We start from the raw sequence: 21423 nt of genomic DNA, 5'->3' as shown, positions 1-21423 counted from the left end.
AGGCTAAAGATAGCGCGGGTGAGAGTTATATCTTAAAATCTTGGAACTCGACAATGATGGTCCCCAAATCGACCAGTCGTTCCGCACTCATTTTATAATGAAATGCACTGTATGAATTTCGGTAACTTTGAAATAGAATTTATTACGCTTTAAAAAAACTTCTAAAGAAATAAACGTTTCGTGATGTTAATTTTATTAATTGTGTTCTTCAGTTAATTTTTACAAATAAAACGTTAATAAAAATAATTTACGTATAAATAACAAATTATCACATAGGCAAATGCAAATTGTATAACACATTCTGATAAGACATTTATTCATTTCGATATGAATTGTATAAAATGAGTATATGATTTTTTTAGTTTTATCCAAACTGTAAATTTAATGGTGTTCTATTGGACCAATTCCTTCTTGAAATGTTTTTTCCAAATCTAAAAATTTATTGAAGGCACACCAATCTATTAGAGATCCAGCTCTTGGCACCCTTTCCGAATCGAACCATAATTCATTCTGTGAATGGTATACGTGAAATAATTTAAATAAATAGCGTACAATTTATTATCACGCACCTTAATATTTATGGGTATTACATCAATCATGCCGCATTTTTCCCTATTTAAAAAGTCTAACAGATCGTTGTAATATATGTTGCAATTTTCATCTTTTTTCATCCTAAAAATGACAATTATATAACTCTTGAATTGTATATTGAACATTTCTTTTATTTGAATATATCTATGAAGTGAAAAATTAATTTTGTAATTTTCTGTTAAGGTAAGTGTCAATTAGAAAGTACACTATCCATTCTAAGTGCTTAATTTAACTTAAATTAAAATTAACTTGCTTCATATTTTTTATGTATCTGTCTGCCTCGTGTTGTTGAGTATTTTAAATTGGTAGAATTACTTTTATCACTTACTCATCGAGAATTCTCTCAATAAGAACTTTATCAAGGGGTAATCTACAAGCTCTTAATAAAGTGTAGCATTCTTTTCGGGGTAAAATCCCTGTTCTACATGGATCTCGAGCTTTAAAGTATTCTGTCACTCTCTCAATATCGTCCCATAATTGTCTCTTCAGTTCGGTTAGGGTTATCGCCCTTTAAATATGAAAAAGAAAATTCGTCGCGTACGTAGTTACTTAAAGAAACTTGAATTTAATCTGATTTTTTTTGATCCAAATTCAAGTCAGATATCAAAGATAAAGAGGATTATAAAAAGTTTCTATTACCTTATGTCTTCTCTGCTGTACCTCGGTTTAAAACAATTAGCCGAAAATGCCCTTGATATTGTGACCATTTCGTGTTCTGTGAAATCTTTTCCCAATATTTTACAAATTTTATCCCTGCATGATAAGATTGTTTTTTCATTATTAGTCCCTTATATTAATTTTCGTTTTATTTAGGTATAAATTTTGATTTATTGACAAAATTTTGATATATACACTCGAGATAAGTTTAAGATTTTATCTTGCATTTTAGTCTCAATTTTGAAAAACAAAAACTAAAACTATCTGGATGTACATTACGCTACTTACACTACAGAAGGGTATATCAATACATATTTATTTTATTTTAATTTTGAGAGGATAATGTTACCTTAATTTTTCATATGTTATAACAGGGGTTTCAACTGGTAAATTTTCTGCTACAAAGTCTTTGTAAATTGGCTTTAATGCTTGCCGTACCTTGTCCATTACGATGTTTATGTCTGATTTTGGAAACTGAAAACAGACTTTTTGAAAACGATTATTGTTCGTTTAATTCCACCCATTCACCCCATTTAATACGAATCTCTTAACAAACAAACAGATATAGAGCAACAATTGAACAGAAAAAAGTATTGAACTCAAAATTTGGAAAAACTTTTTGTGGAAAATATGATTCAAATTGTATTTTTACCTCGTTTGAATTAATTTCCATGTAACGTAAAGCGTATTCATCAGCGTCTACTAGTACAAATTTAAAAGAATTTATTAGCAGTGTCGCCCCTATATACATGTGTTGCGCTGTGTAATTCTTCGGAGGGTCACTCACAAATATTGCTTGACCAGGAAGCATTACGGGCCCTCTTCCAAGGAACTGATTGGTGGCGAATCCTTAATATTTTAAAATGTTATGTTTTTAATCTAATAAGTTTTTTTATTTTGTAACTTTTGTTGCAAAACTTACGATATCTTTTGGATTTTTAGATACTGTACCTACACTTTCTTTTTACTTAAAATAAAATTTTCATTTACAACGTAGGTTTTCAAATTACCTGAATTTCTCTCTGCTATTTCGAATACTGAAAGTGTATCATCGTTTAAGTAATAATTTATTATGAATTTCCTTGTACAGTTTTCTGGTATTTTCGATATCATTCTTGCCGCAAATCTTAAAATGTGGCTGTCCATGCCAATCCTGAAACGATATTCAATTTTTGATTCGACTACTTCCGCCTTTTACGATAACAATTTCAAAGAAAAAGCAGTAACATGTAAAAGAATTAACAGCATGTTAAAGAAATATGTATTTTTAGGTCTACTTGTGCCCTTCTCTACATTCTACATTCTGTTCCTGCTTCTAATACGTTTCTAGTTAATTTTTGTTAACGGTGGAAGTTATTATGATATTTTTTACCTATCAAGTTTGAGAAATTTCGTAAAATCTCGTTTTGGACCCTTGGGTTCAAGAGAGATACAATTTTGCGCCGAATCTTCATATGTACCATACCCATTCCAAGGAGGCAGTTCCCTCTTTTTCGATAACATATCTTCCGTAGCGGCATCTCTATCCTCTGGTTTTTCAGGAGGAGTAAAGTCATTAACGCCGTATTTAGCCATATAATATTGTTTGGTATACTCATCGCAATCAGTTAGCACAACTTTTCTTCCATAAACGTTAATAACCCCACCAATGGTAAGATCATTGTCCATGTAGTAGGCAACGTCTTCTTTACCGCAATTTAATGCGTCGTTTAAGTATCGCATTTCGGATGCTTTTTCTCCCAGGACGTTCAGAAGGATACTGGTGTCTTGGGCACCTGGTGCCGGAAGTCCGTGGGAAACTTTTGGCAGTTTCTCACGACTTAAAAACATGAATCCGGTATGAGAACCTGCGCTGTCTGGAAGTTCTTTGATTTCTATTGTATCGTCCGCAAGGTAAAAGTGGATTTCCAAATTGTGGAAATAACCAAATTGCGTTTCTTGATCGTCCCAATATCCGTAAAACCTAAGGACCTATTAAAAAAAACTGTAAAGATCGCGGAATTTTCCTTGAATGCATAATAACAATTCTAATTACAATTTTTACTTCATTAAAACTAGATATAAACTTCATTATTGTTGTAGAATTTACGTACAAGTTGTACGTTTTATTACATTATTTGTACAATGGTGTAAATTTAGAATAGTAAAATCAGAAACCGGTCGGTTTATTACAGTTTTTGATGGATATAAAACGTTCAGTTATGGATTTCAGAAGGTTAATCTAGCATAGGATTCTGGCTGATTATTATAAAATGAAATTATTGATAAAAATCGTAATTATGACTTGGACTAGTTCTTAATAAGATTTATTGTAAGCATGGTTTATTCAGATAATCTTTTAAAAGTCGAAAATACGTTTCGAACCTTTTGATCGTTTGCTAAAAATTGTCCCAATTTATCTACTTTTCGATTAGGTTTTTTGGGCAAACTGGCTTCTCCCTCTTTAGATCTCATTTTCATGTAAGGATCATCCGGCATCGGGATTGGATCAGGTACCGATATTCCAACCCTGTTGAGGAATACCCTAGTAAATTTGTCACAGTCGACAATTTTAAAAACTCTTCCATAAAATTCTACTTCTCTACCGACATTAAAATCAGTAATGTCGTAAAAATTGGCATCCATGGGAGCCGGAAGACGTATTCGTTGTCTACTAATGACAGTCCCTTATAAAACAACAATTATTTATTAATGCCTGATTATTTGTAATTGATGTCATGGAGCGATACCTTGAAGGATACCGCTATTATCCGTTTTTGGTTCGGCAACTTGAACTGTGCCATCTTCAAGGAAAAAATATATTCGCACTTTTCGAATGAGGTAATGTCCACCTCTAAATTCTTGTAAGGTTTCTCTGAAGAACGCATCAAAACGAAGGATCTATTACAAAAAGCATTTTTAAATCATTTTAACTTAACAACAAATACTTTATTTTTGGAAGATTAGCAACATATTCTTCTAAATATTGAGAAAATTATTATTTAATTGACCTGTTTATCGTAAGCAATCCATGCCGGTATTTCAGGAACTTCTCCTCTTGGATATAAGGATGGATACCTGTCACCCAAGGGACCAAACAGATTTGGCGTAACTTTTTCGATTAGCGCTCTATTTCCAGGTCCAATATAATCAAATACATTTTCCTTATTAAATTTTTTTCTACCAATCTGCAATACGTAAATTATATTTTGTAAAAGTTTTGCGCGTTACGTATGGAATAACTTTTTTACCTTTGGGTCGAACGAGTAGCCGGGTAAAAGTGGTAAATCGGTACAGCGTGCTGCCATTTTTAATAAATGCTTTTCTATTTAAAACTTTATAACAAAAAATAATTTGCGATAGGCGTAGATGCCTACACAATCTATTAAACACGTGTAAAATGGTTTTGGTAAGTGTCAATGTTTTGTCAATATTATTTATTTTACGTTGCCTTAGTAAAAAGAAAATCTTACTCGAAAGAAAAACGATCTTTTTACAAATATTTTTAATAAAAGGATAATGCAGTTGTTACATTTATTTAAAAATTTCAAATTTTTAATGATTTTGTACATTGGAGATAAAACAAATCAAACTTTAGGTAGGAGTTTTAAAGATCTGTAAGTTACTTTGGAATATTATAATAAAAACATAATACACGATAAATTTACATATTGTCTTATGCATATTTCTTAATTAATAGATTAAAACACTTAATGAAGGTAATGATTAAGTTTCACGAAGAATGGGTTGCCTAACTTTATACTCCAGAAAAGTTTTATTGAGTGGATAAAATACAGTTCATTCAAAACATTGTGACTAAACTTGATAAATAAATACGTGCAAATTAAGAAAGAACCAAGAATGAGTTTTCCAATAGTAAAAAAGGAAAGAAGTAATAGTTTGAAGAGACAGACTTATGAACTACTTTTTATGCTACGATTCATCGCGTAAAAAACTATTGAGACAGAAGAAAAAACTAATTAATTAGAAGTATAATAAAGGTTTTAAAGTACCAATGTCTACTTATTGTTAGTACGTTATAGATGGTGTAAGAAAGTTCAATATTAGATACTTTCAAATTGATTTTATCTACTTTAAAGACCGCGTAAGTGCTGGTCGAAACTTTATATTTATTAATTATATCTCTACATTTAAAATGCATATAAAATCTTTTAAAGGTCTATTTTATACACATATTTTTTTCTGTCTGTTGTTATATTGATATAAAATGATTCATATTAATTTTACAGGATAACTAAGAACAAATTTTGTTTTTCGCAAAACTCAGTGAAGAAAAACAAACTATTATTTGCTCGCATGATTCCTTATTGCTTCTCTCATCCTCGACTCATCTGATTGTTTGCGTTCAAGCGGCCTTGGCCTGTTCTTGTTACAAAAGATGATATCAATTTTATTAATCGACATTTTTTGTTTCTAACTATACATATGTGTCGGTTTCGATCAAGACGGCGCAGCGTGGAGTACAGAATTGTGCTCTGATGACCGAATTTTCCTGCTTTGCTTTCACGTACATACATATGCGCGCAACTAGACAACGTTTTCCTTGAGAAAATTTATTGAGTGATGTCATCCAGTGTATACGACTGAATACCTGCCTAGATATACACGATTTATTTAAATTTTTGCGTTTCGTTGTTTATGTTTAGCCGGTACGGTGCGCTTCGAGATTCAGTGAAAGGTGTGGTATTGTTTTGTTGTAACGCAGTGTTGAGACAACGAACGGATAATACATATTTATTTTTGTAACAGCAATTTTCCGGATTTAGAATAAAAAATTCGACGTATACGTAAATTTACGTAGATGATTTGACTGTAATAAGTTCATAAACATTTAAATGCAATTTATCTAACAGTTTCGATAAAACAACAATGAGTGATTCCGAAGAAAAAGAGAAGAAAACCAGCGGGTTGAATATAACTGATGTTTTGTATGATGGTTTGAAAAAGGTATTTATTTATATCTTGTTTTAGTTCATCTGTATCACATTTTGGAATTATTAAAGTCGTACAGATACAAATGGAAAACTTTTAAAATAACGAATCAAATTTAACAAAACTGTTTTTAGTTTGGGATTTTTTGTATCAGGCGATTTTTTATTATTTATTAGGTACGTTTAGATACTTTGAAAAAGAGTTTAACAGATGAGTTAAGTAAATAATGATTAAAGAACAATTAATTTACTTTTAAAAATAATTGTTAAGATCTAAACCACAAATTATCTGAGCGTTAGAAGTTGGAAATAAGAGCAATTAAAATTCGAAAGTTTTTTAACCAAGAAACAGTTGGTAGTTGCGACCCTATTTCCCCTCACCTGCTCTATTGACGAATTGCCCTTTATAAGACCCTTCTTTATATCACATGTTCACCTTCAAATATTACAGCTAAACTGTTTCAGAAATGTGTATATTATGAAAAAATATTACAAGGCTTGCAGAAAGATTTTTTTTTTTTGAAATATTCATAATAGCAAAAAATGATAAGAGTGCAATAAAATTTATTGTCTGACTGAAAATGAGTATCTAATTTTATTTGATCGAAATCATATTTCGACTGCATTACTAAAAGTCATGGTTTAAATCATGGTCAAATCAATCAATTGAAACATAATTGTAAAGAGGTGATGTCTCTAATGATCCAACCTTGGTTCTACCTACCTATATGACCACTCCTTTATTGTAAATAAATAAAACTGAAGGGACATTTATTTATATGGAAAATGCCTATTTGGTGAAGATATTTTGATACCTCTTTTTTTGTAACTTCGTCATGGAACAATATATTTTATTGTTTAGACGCAATCGTAAATAATTTCCAGTTTTTCGTAGAAAAATATTTAACACTTCAAAGGTGATAGAATGTAAAATTTTTAATCTTTTTTTTACTTTATAATAGCGGTTCAACTAATTATACGTTTGCAGTAGTAAAGAAGTTAAAAATCTAAATTTTATTAAAACCCAAAGGGAAATATAAGTATAAACTTCGTTTTTACAGTACATATTGCTTTGCAACTGTGTCATACGCTTATTGCAATTTCTTTCATATTTTGCAAACATACATTTAGTTTAAGTTTTAGTTTTAAGTTATTGCCAGCCTACCACTTGTAAAATATTGTATTCATCTAGTTGTCAAGAAATAAATAAATAAATAAATAACTAAATATATATTTCTTATGATATTGCAAATAATAAATATAATTTCTGTTTTTTTCACTATATGTATTCAGAAAACGCCGTATTGTATCTCAAGAGTAATATTAGGAAACTTTTTAAAAAAGGATTATTCCTCTTTTGTTATTGCGAAATATATTTCTTTTTAGTTTTCCCTGGCAGGACTGGTGTATTTGGCTGGTTATTTACATTGGTCTGTGGCATGGCCGTTGGGTTTCATAATTATTCATTTTATTAAGGAACAATCAAATAAACAAAAGGAATATAAACGTAACATCGCAAAAGCAGTGGCCACAGCATCTGAAAAGGAAGTTATTTTAGCCAAACTGGACGATTTACCTGCATGGGTACGTAAGCTTACTAAGGTCTGTTTTAGAAGGAATATTGTACCTATCTAATATTGAAATTGAATATAAAAGTCTATACATATAACAATAAATAAAGGTAATTAATTCTTCTATACCATAATCGAATGCGATTACCTAAGGCGGAATAATTACTTGAATGTGAATATTTTTGTAGATAAAACAATATAAATATAAATATAAAACCCTGTTGTAGGCATACAGTGATGACACTTTGTTATGATTAGACAAATTTTAAAGATAATACCTTTATTAGGCATTACTCATGACATAAGATTATCTTAAGTAATTTATTATCGATTATTATTTGGTATTTATAGTTTGTTTGACTTGTTCAATTGTTAGTTTACTTTAATTTCAAATGCTTATCAGGATTAAGCACGAGCCACAATTCTATTATTATATGTGTTTGTTTACACTTGAAATATTCGATAGGATACCTGCTTATAATAATAAAAATGATAAGGAAGACAGTTTCAACTAAGCCGCTACCGATGACGTACAACAATTTTGTCTATGCTTCCTTAATTTTGTTTCATTTTTTTTTGTAATTCGTTGAAAAAATGACGAAAACAAGTATGTTAATTATCTGGGTCTAGATAAAGTATCAATTTTATTGTTTATACATGGCTAATTTGGCTAAACTTTGAACTGAACCGTTTTATTGTTTAAACTGTGAATTTAAGTACTTATATGGGAATTTTTGCAACAAATTTCTTGCTCCACAAAGATACTATTAATTTTTCTTCTATCTGACCCAGTTTTCCGAAATTGTCCATTTTATTTATACCTAGGACGTGTTTTCGTCACACCGTTTAACCCTTTATACCCCTGGGTAAAACGCATTTCTATGTAGTTTTTATTTCATCAATTTGAAAGCCATTAGTTCATTGGACTATTTATGATTTTAAATAAAGCTCTATATAAATGTCAACATATAGATGGAAATCCATTTTTAATTATTAAATTTAACATACTACTTAAAAACAATCTTAAATTAGTTCAAGTCCAATAATTACAGCAACCCGTTAAAAAATTACTTTGATTACATTTTTATTAAATAAACAATAATAAGTTGCGTTAGTAATGAGTGATGTGATCGTTTACCAATATTTTTTTGAATAACGTTCTTAAAATAGCAACTTTTAATTGCTATTAAAACAGCGTTGTGTCAGTAAGTGATAATAATGTGGTTCATATTGGAATTTTATGATGTTGAGCATCTATTTTTATATGAGTTGATGAAATAAAAGTGGAACATTTTAAACGCAATAGAACCTAATCATTCAAAATTAAAAATTATATATTTTTATAGTACCTATCATTTTTATGACAAAAAATAAAGATAACATTAGTTTTTAAACTTTCATCTTTTTTGTTCATTTTGAAGTCACTTAAATAGGTACCCAAATGATTCCCGTTTGAAGATTCACTATTAATATTTCTAAACACTGATATTACTTTTTATAGTAAAAAAATCATCATTTGTAATTTATTAATTAATATATTGACTTCGCGTAGGTATTCTTTCCTGACATAGAGCGAGCTGAATGGTTGAATAAGGTACTAAACGAATAAAAAGTTTGTCTAAAAATTTATAGCTTATGTTTATAGATTATTCAACAATTATGGCCAAACGTTAATAAATACACAAGAAATTTATTAAGAGACAAAATTCAGCCAAAAGTAAAGGAGAAGTTGGAGAAATATAAATTAACAGGATTCAAATTTGAAAAAATGATACTAGGAAGTATTGTAAGTAGATTTATACGGAAAATATAAAAAGACGCTATTAACAGTTAAATAAGGTAAATGTTGTTAAAACTTATTTTACAGCCACCCAGAATTGGAGGTGTGAAAGTTTATGATAAAAACGTTTCCAGAAATGAAATAATAATGGACTTGGATATAATGTAAGTTGAATTAGAAATACACAATTAATTAAATACTTTAGAACTGAAAAATTGATATTTACTTTTAGCTATGTTAGCGACTGTGATATAAATTTCAGTATAACAGGGGTAAAAGCTGGATTAAAAAATTTTCAGGTGAATAAAAGAACTTAAAATGAGAATAACATTTTTAGAGTATTTTGAAGGAAATTTTTTAAAATACAGGGAGTATATCGCCATCTATAGATATTTGCTACTAACAATAGTTAGCATGAGAACTATAAGACCGTTCGCACACTCGGCCACTTGCAGCTGCCACTAAAACCAACCACGAGTGGCTTATATCGACTACTAGCAATCGTCACGTGTGGTCGCCGGTAGTCGTTATTACAAGACAAAATAAATTAAGCCGGGATTTGTCTTTGATCACTTTAAATAATCAAAATACTATCAATCCCCGTCAGCAACGCTTTTACGAAACGGCTGTTTTTAAATGTGGAACTTATGTAAAGACAAGCGAAATTGCTTGTCGGTCAACATTTTAAGCCAGAGTTAATAGTTCAAATTTGTTAAAAATAATAAGAATTAGACGAAAGCAAGAAAAGTTATTAATAAATTTTAAGAATCCACCTGGACGTAATATTGATTAAGCTGATTCCTATAAAAAGCACTTTTAATAAAAGCTTCATTTCCGGAAACTTCTGGTCTGTCATTTTTAATAAGGTGTTAGCCCTAGAGAGGAATTATAATGTAAGTGTGTCAAAGCTATCTTGGTTCAAACGGTGGCCAGCCACAGTGGTTGCCTTTGAGCTGAAAAACGAGTGGCTACCGTCAGCTTCAAGTGGCTGAAAGGGCCGCTACCGCAGCTTGTGGCACGAATGGACTATGTGTGACCCGATACAATTTAAATAATACTGATTAAACTGATATACTCAACTTAAATTAAATATATGATTCCTATAAAAATCCTTTAATATCAATAAAAATTTCATCTTCCAAATCTTCTGGTCTGTCGTTTTTGATAAGGAGGTAGCCTTAGTTTAGAATTATAATGTAACTGCGCCAAATCTATCTCGTTTCAAACGACAGTGATTAGATTTGAGTTGGAAATTGAGTGGCTCCAAGTGACTGGAAGGGCTGCTACTGTAGCTTGTAATACCATTTGAACTAGTAATGATTAGGCTGATATATTCAATTTAAGTTAAATATATGATTCCTATAAAAACCCTTCTACTTCAATAAAAATTTCATCTTCGAAATCTTCTGGTCTGTCATTCTTGATAGGGAGGTAGCCTTAGTTTAGAATTATAATGTAACTGCGTCAAATCTATCTCGTTTCAAACGGTGACCAGCGACAGTGGTCAGATTTGTGTTGGAAATGGAGTGGCTGCCGTCAGCTCCAAGTGATTGAAAGGGTTGCTACTGCAGCTTGTGATACCATTTGAACTAATAATGATTAGACTGATATATTCAATATAAATTAAAAATATGATTCCTATAAAAAAAACGTGTGTTCCGATACCACTTGAACTGTATACAACATACTGTCCATTGGGTGTGGCTACTTCTGGTGGCGACCACAAGTGGTCGAATGTGCGAGCACCCCAATAAGTTCGTTCGGTAGTTGCGATTAATCATAACAAAAACAATTGAAAAATTACTTTCTCAGAATCCTTTTAATTAATAATTCGCGTTTTAAGTTAATTATTTTCTATTTAATAATACTATAGCTTCATGGAATGATGAGAGTTGTTATGAAGCCTCTTATATCGTCTATCCCATTGGTTGGTGGTTTACAAGTTTACTTTTTGAATAACCCTACAATCGACTTTGATTTGGTAGGAGTTGCTGACGTCCTAGATTTTCCAGGCCTAGGGTACGGAAGACATTTATAGTGTAAAACAATTATTATTTAATGTATTTCAGAGACTTGCTTCGACGAATTGTAACAGAACAAATAGCATCAATGATGGTGTTGCCCAATAAATTCCCTGTTAAATTAAGTGATGAAATTGAAGCTGCCGAATTAATTCGGCCCGAGCCAGAAGTAAGTAAAAAAATTCTTTATGGTGTTGTGGAGCACCCGGTAGGAACAAAGTTGCTTATGCTATTAAACAGAAATAAATTATGTATTTTGGTCAAGGTATTTTGTAAAAAAAATATCTAAAGAAACATTATGGAAAGGGAGAAGTCTACAGTTTTCTGATAAAGTGGGGGGTGTGAATCTATCATAATCAAAATTCTGTTTACGTAATACTTCAACGCTCCCTTATTGCATTTTGTCGTACACTGTGGTGGTGTGCAGATATTTTTTTTTTTGTAGGGAATCCTTAGGGTACACGTTGTTGAAGCTAAAGATTTAATGAAAAAGGATGTCAGTTTACTGGGTAAAGGTAAATCAGACCCGTATGCAGTTATTACTGTTGGGGCACAAGAGTTTAAAACAAAAACAATACCCAACACCGTCGATCCTAAATGGGACTACTGGTGTGAGGTAAAACTTTTTAATAGTGTTTTGGGTACTTGCACTGGCAAAAATTTTGCATATTTTTATTAACTGGTTTTTGAGACGGGTTTGATTTTTTGCATCTTAAATGGAATAAGTCATAAACGACAGAATTTTGTTTGTATAAATGTTAGCATGTTCACATATTAATTATTTAGGAATTGTTTTAATTTATGAGTTAAAAGATTTCGTTTGTTATTTATTCACGCTTATTCATTGGATTTCAACCGCAAATTGCATACAAAAGTAAACTATTCATAACAAGTATTTTTAGTTTCTGAATAATTTCCGTTGGAAACAAAATTTGTTATCGTTTGACTCATTAATGCTTGTATTAGTAGAGCAAAATACTTTTGAAGGAATACTAGCGGAACTGACGCAATTTATGGTAGATCATAAAAATATAATCTACTGCAAATATTTGAAATTGTTTATTTAAGTAACAAAAAATTTGTCGTTCTCGTTAACAAAGAATTTTTGCTGTAATTAACATATTTAGGCAGTTTTACTGAATTTATTCAATTACACTTGTTAGTTCTATCATTTAATTTTGCTTATCTAGTATTATAGTGTGTCAATAACAAAAACTTTGCTGAATAATGAAATAAATAGCAACAGTCTACATAAATACTTCTTCAATAATAACTCAACATTAAATTTTGGAAAATTTTTTTTTTCGAAGATATTATATTCTGCATTTTTAAGTACTCATTATTTATCAGAAAAACTTATTAAATTAAAAATTACTACTTCACAAGAAAAGTCGCACCCAATTATAGGCTAGAGCTTTCAGCACTTAGCTTAACATGACAATATTCAATTTTAGAAAAAAAATCTTATTTGTCACATGCTTATTATTAATATACAGGGTAATTAATGATTTCGATTAGATAATTTTAAGGATAAATAATATTTTATATTTTAAATTGTTAATGAAATTTTTAAATTTTAAATTTTGGTTTATTTATTTATCAGCTTAAATATGTATTTACATATATTGTATTTTAATGGGTTTGTTTATTATTTACCCTGTAAATAAATAATATTTGGTTGTTCTAACTTTAATAGTTGTAGTCTTGCATTTTAATCAGAAGAAATGCTTGCTTACTATTTTTGATTAGTTTGTTGATGGAACTGGTACAAAATTGCACAAGACGGAATGACTTATGGGATGTTTTTGGTACCATACTATATTTCTTTGGGTATTTTATTACGTCGAAATTAAAAAATTGCAGTTGATGATAACTAAAGTTCTTAATTTTTTGTCGGTTGCTTTCTTTAAACTAAAGGATTTCATTCTAAGGAGTAAAAATGTTATTTTTCCTAATCTAACAATTAGTTAACCGTGATGGAATCGGACGGGCAGCAGCTTTATCTCCATGTTTGGGATTTTGACGATACTTCAGATAATGAAGGTCTGGGAAGGTAGGAAAAACATAATTACAGATAGATACATACACACACAAAATTACACGGGACACGACATTATTGATAAAGGGTAAAAGGTGTCAGAAATACACTTATGTATTTGCTTTGCAGCATGTAGATATATGCTTTTAGGAGGTATTAGATTTGTTTCCAGCTTTTGTAAAGTAAAAACTAACACACTACTGGTACGTAGATTTTTAAAATTCATACTTAATCACACATTATGTTTTCTGGGGAAAAGGTGGAGGAAGGCATATTGTGTACCTTTTTATATAGGTAACTATTTAGTGCTTTTCAAATACATGTATTCATAGATATTGTAGAGTAGCGCCTGATAATAACTTAAAATATGTCTTTCATTTACATACATTGTGCTATATATAACTGTTAGATTCTTTATTTTTTTATACAGTTACTATAGTGATCCTATCCATGGTTACAATTGGTATTATTTAATCTTACAGTGCTTTTGAATAAAGATTTATTTAAAATTGATAAACAATTATTAATTTTAATTAGATTTTATGAGCATGTGTGGGATCTAATCTGATTTTTTATTGTAAAATGAAAATTGTTTTTCGAAACCTTTGGCTTTATTTGTTTGGAGTATGTTGTGAAAACTTTTGGGAAATGTTAATATTTCGTTGTAATTTGTGTGCCCCATAAATTATAAAAAATTTTATTTAGGTAATGGTCAGTTCTATAGAAGGACAACTTCTTTTAATTCAACTTTGGGATTTTGATCCAGGTGTTGTAGGAAGTAAAAACGATGATTATCTAGGAAGGTATATAAACACATACATCACTGTATTAATTTTAAAGGGTGTCCCCTAACGAGTGGTCTTTTAATTGGTTCTAATAGTTGCTCATTTTTGTTGTTTTCCTTATTGTAATTAATTTTACACAATTGGTTTCTCAGAGCAACTTACAATTAAGATATGCAATGCTTTTTTGAACGCTGCGTTAAGTAACTACGTGTTTCTTGATTTTTTGTTTTGTGGTTTAAACGTTTTACTATTTTATTTGTGCTAATGCCATGTTGTTTAGAGTATTGTAGAATGCACCAATTCTAGATTTATTTGATAGTGATGCTGTTCGATGATTATCTTGGAAGATACTTATATACATAGATATCAATCACAGTAGCTATAATTGAGACGTTCAAAATTGGCATAGTCCGTAATAAAACTGTCGCATTTACTTTCTTCTTTTAACTTTGTCTGTACTACTCATAAGGCATTTTCTAATTTAAACAGGAGCGTGTTCAAAACGCAGCAAATGAGTACACTTGCAAGTGGAAACAAGAATGAAGATACGTCCATTCCCAAAGATAATTTATTGGGGACTTTGCTAATTTTGATCGTCTCAGCTATATCAAAATATTTTTCAAGCTACATACTGACTTATTTCTAAAAATAAAAAAAAAACAGAAAATTTTTAGATAAACTAAGTAGATCTCAAAATCTTATAATTTTTTTAATTTATAAATTCCGTTAAAGCAGATTTATCCTGAATTGTAAGTAATTTTCCTTTGGAATTTCTGTGGATTATAGTGTTGTAGAATAAGATTTCGGCTTTTAGGCCGTAGTTGAAATGAACTGTTAGGTTCAGTCGTTTTGTTAGCAGCTGCTGCTGACATCTTTAGGGGATACTGCGTCGAAAGCGTGACTATAAGCCCGAATCTTAATTACAAATCTACCATTGGTTTTGACCGTGAAAGCCTATGCTCTTACACATCTCTGGAGTGCCGTTTAAACGTATATTATATTATTACATTACTGTTTTTTTTTTATTAATATCAATAATTTAGCGACAATATAGCAGCAATATTATAACGTTAAAAGATTCTAAAATAATATTCTTGAAAGGTACTAACTAGAAAGGTACCTATTCTTAAAAGTTGTTTTATAATTTATTTATTTTTTGCTTTTGAAAAAGCTTTGAAACAAGTCATTTTAGTACAAATTTTACGGAAGACTTAAGTATTTTTTTGCAAACAAATTTATTATAGCTGCTTTTGGTGTTTGGTTATTGTCACTTAATAAAGTGTATTTGCTAAAATAGAATTTGAAACTACTAATATAACTTATGCACTAGGTATTTAATATGTAAATAATATTTTGCTAACTATTTCTTGTAATTGCGTTAACAAACTGTTTTTACACATCGATACACAATTTCTGTAGGTTTGATACTCATTCTTTATTTTTTCATAAAAATCATGTAAAATCTGTAAGCTACGTGTACAGTATTAAAAAAACAAAAAAAAAAAGATAATGCAAATTTTACATTTGCTTCAAAGAAAAAATCTACAGTTCATTGAACATAATTTTTTAAGTTTAGTAACGTTTTATGGTTTGTAGGGCTGTAATCGACCTTGAAAATGTCGTCAAAAAGGGACAAGATGATATGGTAAAGAGAATAAAGTAAGCACAAAATTGTATTTTTATTATTAACTCAAACTTTTTCAGTGGATTACTTTAGAACAAGCCAAACATGGAATGGTACATTTGAGATTCACGTGGCTCACATTAAGTCGTGATTACAATGATCTTAGAGCTGTAAGATTTAAAAGTATTTAAGTAAAAGACTTTGAGTAATAAACGCTCCTTTTACAGGCTCTCGAAGAAACTCAAATGTTACGTGTAACATCGATGAGTACAGCTGTTCTGACTTTGTATATTGACTCAGCCAAAAACTTACCGGTTTGTATACAATTTATTAACAGAAATATTAATTAAAGCGCTACAACATCTACTGTATTATCCAGATTTGGCACTTTCTAATTTATTTATTTTTGGATATTTTTTTGCACACAAAATTTTTAGACTGCTCTCGTAGTTGTTTGTAAAAAATATATTTTTACATGTTATCTTTTGTATCAGCAACCCCGATCGCAGAGTAAACCGGACCCGTATGTGTTGGTGATGGTTTGCAACACAACCAAACAAACAGAGGTAAAGATGAGAACGAGCGATCCCGTTTGGGAACAAGGGTATTCGTTTTTGGTTGCCAATCCGGAGTCAGACACCCTATATATTCATATAATAGATCAGAAAACTGAGAGTGAACTTGGCCGTTTTACGAAATACTTGAATTCATTTACTGAAAGTAGTGGCTTGGAAGTACCGCTACAACCATTTTCTCTGAGCAATTCTGGACCTCACAGCAAAATTTATTTATCCATGCATCTTAGGGCAAGTATTTTCATAATGGTATATAATTTTATATAAATAAGTAATTGCAGATTTTAAAAAGACACCATCCAGAAGAAGAAACGCCACTACCAGACCCTTGGGATGAAACACCCTTGATAAAAAGACAAGACTCTAAGACTTCAACCTCGTCCAAGCTAAAGTCAGACGATACTACTATTAAAAAGTCTACTGGTAAACCATCTATTTTCCTATATTTATTTGATTAGGTATCAGGTAGGTATTTTTTCTTCAATTTTAGAAGATGCCGTTCAATCCCTCGTTCAAGAACGTGAGGCTCCAAAACAAGTGCAGGAAACAGTTGAAGAATTTATTGAACAATCGAAAGCGACTTTTGATTCGACTAAACCATCTTCAAGAGAATTTGAGGAGGGTATTCATCATAGGCAGCCAAGCACGACATCGTTAGTAATTAATGTTATGGTACTTGAAAAATATTTAGCGATGTTTTTCGTAGGTCAGCAGGTGAAGCAGGACTAGGTCGTATTCAGTTGACCCTGCGATACAGCATCCAAAGACAGAGACTTACTGTAGTCGTTCATAGGATTGCGTGAGTATCTACCAACTCAAATAATATCACTAGTTGTTTTAGTTTATGTATTCTAAACAAAAATATGTTTTTTATTTTACTATTTGGGCGTTACTATAGGTATCTATTCTAAAATTTAAAAAGTAAAATTTAGATCTGTTAAAAAAATACCATAAAATCTGACCCTGAAAAATACGATTTATAGGTTAATATTGTAGAAAAATTGTTGATATGCTGATAAAAATGACGATATTTTATCGTGCTTTTTGGGAGATATTAAAATGAAAACAAAGCTAAAATTAGCCCAGCTATTAAAGTTTAATTTAATAATCTATTACAGGAATATACCACTCAGGGACCCGTCGAATATTCCTGATCCTTACGTAAAGCTTTATCTCTTACCTGAAAGAGCCAAAGAAACAAAAAGGAAGACACAAGTGAGATTATTTACTAATTGTTTTATACTCATATGTACTAATAGGAATTATTTTTATGATATTAAATGAGATATAACTTTTTAGGTTGTTAAAGACAATTGCAATCCAGTGTTTGACGAAAGTTTCGAATATTTAATATCACAAGGTGGACTTAACACCCAACAACTGGAAGTTACTGTAGCTTCCCAAAAGCATATTTTGAGCACCGGAAAGAATGTAATTGGACAGGTAGGTTTAAATCATTAGATATAAAATAAACAAAGAGGGTAAGTAAACGATTATCCCATAATCCTTTAGATATAATTATTATACGTAACATTACATGACTCTTATTTGATTTAAGAAATATTTTTAGGTGATTATCGACTTATCAAAAATGAATTTTTCGCAACCGTTCACATCCTGGTTCGACCTACTCCCTTGGACTGACAATGACGATTAATAAATTTTTTATCAGTTACTCTTGTATTTAATCTCCACGCCTTAAAGCTTGTGATTGATCTTATATTATTGATATCGATATATTGCAGTTGCAGTGTTTTATATTTGTATTTTATTGTTAATATGTAAATAAATAATCGAAAATATTTTTGTGTCACATGCATACTTATTTATCATTTACAATTTTCGGAGATTTTGTGAGATTTTAAAATAAAAAACGACTGGATACTTTTTTTTCTCATGACTTACGAATTCGTTCACATATAGGTATATGTATTAACAAGAATTGTCGTCATCGAAAAGTCCAATCTTTATAAGCAGGTATTTCTGGGATTTAAATGTGACTATGTTTTTTTGTAGTCAAATTATAATTTGGCCGAAATAAAGAAGAAAAAGATTTTGTTTTGAATTTGCTTTTTATATTTCCACTTTACTCTGTTTAATGATAGGTACATTTTTTATTTAACTTTTAAATTTGAATCTACATCTTAAAAAAAATAATTATCCAAAAAAAAAAACGTCGACCACTTACTGTCAAAAAACAACTCATTGTTTGATTTGGGTTTGAGTGTAGTGCACTTTTAAATGACTTTGCAGCATTTTTTTTCTCGCAAACGACTTCAAACATAATGAACACCGATGATGTTCAACGTCGTGTCTCTGTTCGTGTTTCAACAGAGCAATTTTTGTTATAAACGCTTTCGGGCATTCGTTACAAAAATAATGCTGGAGCGTTTTGTGCGAACATGCATGTTTTATGAGATCGGATTGTATCTTAAATTTTTTTTCGCACATGTTACATTTTAAGCTCAACGTTTTGTTATCGGTTGTAACGCCGTGCTTGTTTAACCTGTGAAATTGTAAATATTTTTCGGATACAAAATCGCGATTGCAAAACGAACACCTGTTGGATTTTTTATGTCCCGGAGTATGATTATCAAGCGCGAATTTACTGGAGAATTTTTTGGAACAATATTTGCACGAGAAATAATAATTTGTGTTACCACGAGACATGTCATTTTCTGAAGATATTGTTTCGTTATCTGACGAAATTTTTTTAGTAGAATTGGTAATTATGCTCCTGCTTCCAGACGAAGAAGTTTCTGGACTGTTTACGGATCTGTTATTATCTGCTTCCAAAGGATACTCCTTGTCGTCCTTATGGTTATTTTCCTTATCGAATAAATCCATTTTTTTAGTTGAAAATTAATTACTTATGCGTTTTTTTGTTATTGCACGTTTATAACAAAAATTATGTATCTGTTATAGGTAACGATATACTGCTCTTTTTAGAATGTCCGTCGTTTTTTTCTAACACAGTTGATGCAGTTAATTAGGTTAAGTTACGGATCTCTTTGTTCTAGTCGATTTAATCTTTTCTAATTATAAACACTAATAAGGTCGGTAGATTTTCTGAAGATGTCGCGATTATTAAGTTTTTAAATTTTATTAAATAGCATATTTCACATAAAACAGTATACGAGGTTTGTTCGATAAATATTGTAGTGTCGCTCAATAGATGGAATAATTTATTATTTATAGCTTATTTTTAATACATTTTATATATTGTGAATTAAAAAAGAACAGGAACTTTACATTAACAATTGGAAAATTACGTGTTTTTTGTAAACCCATGTACCTACAGTTTAATAGTTTATTTTTTATTTATATAAAAATATATACATTTGGTTCTATGTCATCAAAAAGCATAGACTTTCATTTAACTAAAATGTACATACAAGGAAAACGTAAATTAGTGTCTTCTTGTTTAAAAGTTATGGTTATGTCTCGATATTATGACAGTAGGACACCTTCTCAGGCATGAAGGACTAGTAAAAGCAGAAACAGGAGTTAAGAGGAGTAGAGGTAGACCTAGATTAGATTACTGTTCATAAATGGTTAGGGATGTGGGATGTTCTAGTTTTAGGGAACGAAGATTGGTTCAGGATAGGAAAGAGTGGAGGTGCGTGTCCAACTAGACCTAACACTTACGATTTTATGATGATAATGATTACTTGTAGAATAGATTGATTCGAAATTTTGTACTCACATAATCTGTTTAATATAAGAGAAGTAATATATTTTGTTTCCATATGTTTAAAATGTATACATACATATACACACACGATTGTGACCCCGACCTTGTTTTTAAAGTTACTGTTTTACGATTAGATGTTTCAGTGATGACTATTTAAAAATCTAATTGGATGAATTGGCAATATTCAAAATCAATCGCGAAAATATGTATTGTTATTAGTTAATTCTTATAATAACAGTTTCATTTTAAAACTTTTCCTCGGTCAGTTTTTAATTTATTTAAATAAAATTAATTGCCATATTAACAAACAATTTTTAGATTTTATTACCCGCTATTTACATTAATTTCGTCGATACAAAATATGATGGTTGAAAAATACCGCTTTCCTTTGATTGCGTAACTGTAGGTACCATGTAAAGTTGTAAAGATCTGAAATTATTCAGAAATTGGTAGCCAGGGTCACGTAAATCGTGATAGAATATATTCAGAATTTAGAGTGCGTTTCATCAAGAAAATATTTCTGTTTATTTCTTGCAGAAGTTCATCGAACTTACAACGAGCAGTAACTCCCCGAGGTTAAAAAAATATCGCGGTTTGTTGTAAGATTGTAAATACTTACTGTATATGCTAAGATGAACCACTTTGCAAATTAATGGGTGCTTTTAAAATTTCTAAGAAATAGTAAGAACTAACTAAACGAAATTAATACTTGTCAAAATCCTTATAAAAATAGACAATTTAATAGTTTGATCGTTCTCACTTATCTATATTATGGTCCTCGCTATCCATTACATAAGCAATAAGCAGTTGTTTACTATTATTGAAATTTGTAAAATTAAAGTAAAAAATTGTTTTTATTATTTATGCCCAATATAGGTATGGGACGCGTTCGAACGAGGACAACAGCATGCACGCGACGATAATACTCGTAGGTGAGCAAGCGTGGTTAAAAAATTGTTCATAAATCTTGTTCAGTTTTTCCAAATCGTAAATAAGTGTTATTATTGAATTGTTGTTTACTTCTTTCAAAGTAATTTTTTAATTTTCGCGTAAAGGCAAAAAAAGAGGTGCAGAAACTGAAACAACAACAACAAACTTAAATAAAGTCGTAACTTTCGAAAAATATGAAAAACTTATATCAAGAGTACAGAAATAC

The 21423-nt window shown here is 30.3% G+C and overlaps 2 protein-coding genes across 3 annotated transcripts; one reads left to right on the top strand and one right to left on the bottom strand.

Annotated features, from left to right (window-relative positions):
• Window positions 1-246: 246 nt before the first annotated feature.
• LOC108737489 (EF-hand domain-containing family member C2-like) lies at window positions 247-4675 on the bottom strand. The gene is made up of 12 exons (XM_018470352.1): window positions 4479-4675; window positions 4239-4415; window positions 3978-4128; window positions 3613-3914; window positions 2621-3219; window positions 2259-2401; window positions 1901-2097; window positions 1598-1722; window positions 1231-1344; window positions 920-1099; window positions 570-672; window positions 247-510 (listed from the first exon to the last, which is right to left on the bottom strand). The coding sequence occupies exons 1-12, from the start codon at window positions 4533-4535 to the stop codon at window positions 382-384; spliced, it is 2277 nt and encodes a 758-aa protein (XP_018325854.1). The 5' UTR covers window positions 4536-4675; the 3' UTR covers window positions 247-381.
• Window positions 4676-5662: 987 nt separating this feature from the next.
• LOC108737495 (extended synaptotagmin-2) lies at window positions 5663-18375 on the top strand. Of its 2 annotated transcripts, none has more exons than XM_018470361.2 (20): window positions 5663-6195; window positions 7566-7763; window positions 9303-9344; window positions 9396-9536; window positions 9618-9694; window positions 9763-9829; window positions 11404-11549; window positions 11600-11720; window positions 11997-12167; window positions 14295-14392; window positions 15971-16019; window positions 16079-16168; window positions 16226-16312; window positions 16493-16804; window positions 16855-16996; window positions 17064-17226; window positions 17280-17372; window positions 17692-17788; window positions 17873-18016; window positions 18144-18375. In XM_018470361.2, the coding sequence occupies exons 1-20, from the start codon at window positions 6118-6120 to the stop codon at window positions 18228-18230; spliced, it is 2403 nt and encodes an 800-aa protein (XP_018325863.1). In that variant the 5' UTR covers window positions 5663-6117; the 3' UTR covers window positions 18231-18375. The 2 variants fall into 2 exon arrangements, with proteins under 2 accessions (XP_018325863.1, XP_018325864.1); XM_018470362.2 differs by lacking the exon at window positions 14295-14392 and adding an exon at window positions 13519-13604.
• The last annotated feature ends 3048 nt before the right edge of the window (window positions 18376-21423 follow it).

Source organism: Agrilus planipennis, unplaced genomic scaffold (genome assembly GCF_000699045.2).
Source record: "Agrilus planipennis isolate EAB-ADULT unplaced genomic scaffold, Apla_2.0 scaffold117, whole genome shotgun sequence".
NCBI lineage: Eukaryota > Metazoa > Arthropoda > Insecta > Coleoptera > Buprestidae > Agrilus > Agrilus planipennis.
The sequence above is the reverse complement of the archived record's forward strand: the minus strand, read 5'-3'. Positions and strand labels throughout refer to the sequence as shown.

Bases quoted from the DNA above. Each gene is read 5' to 3' on its own strand.
- LOC108737495 (XM_018470361.2), top strand. From the start codon at position 6,118: ATGAGTGATTCCGAAGAAAAAGAGAAGAAAACCAGCGGGTTGAATATA. The intron at 6,196-7,565 runs GTATTTATTTAT...ATTTCTTTTTAG, and splicing joins TGTATGATGGTTTGAAAAAG to TTTTCCCTGGCAGGACTGGT. The intron at 18,017-18,143 runs GTAGGTTTAAAT...AAATATTTTTAG, and splicing joins GAAAGAATGTAATTGGACAG to GTGATTATCGACTTATCAAA.
- LOC108737489 (XM_018470352.1), bottom strand. From the start codon at position 4,535: ATGGCAGCACGCTGTACCGATTTACCACTTTTACCCGGCTACTCGTTC. The intron at 4,416-4,478 runs GTAAAAAAGTTA...TACGTATTGCAG, and splicing joins GCTACTCGTTCGACCCAAAG to ATTGGTAGAAAAAAATTTAA. The intron at 2,098-2,258 runs GTAATTTGAAAA...TAAAATATTAAG, and splicing joins AATAGCAGAGAGAAATTCAG to GATTCGCCACCAATCAGTTC.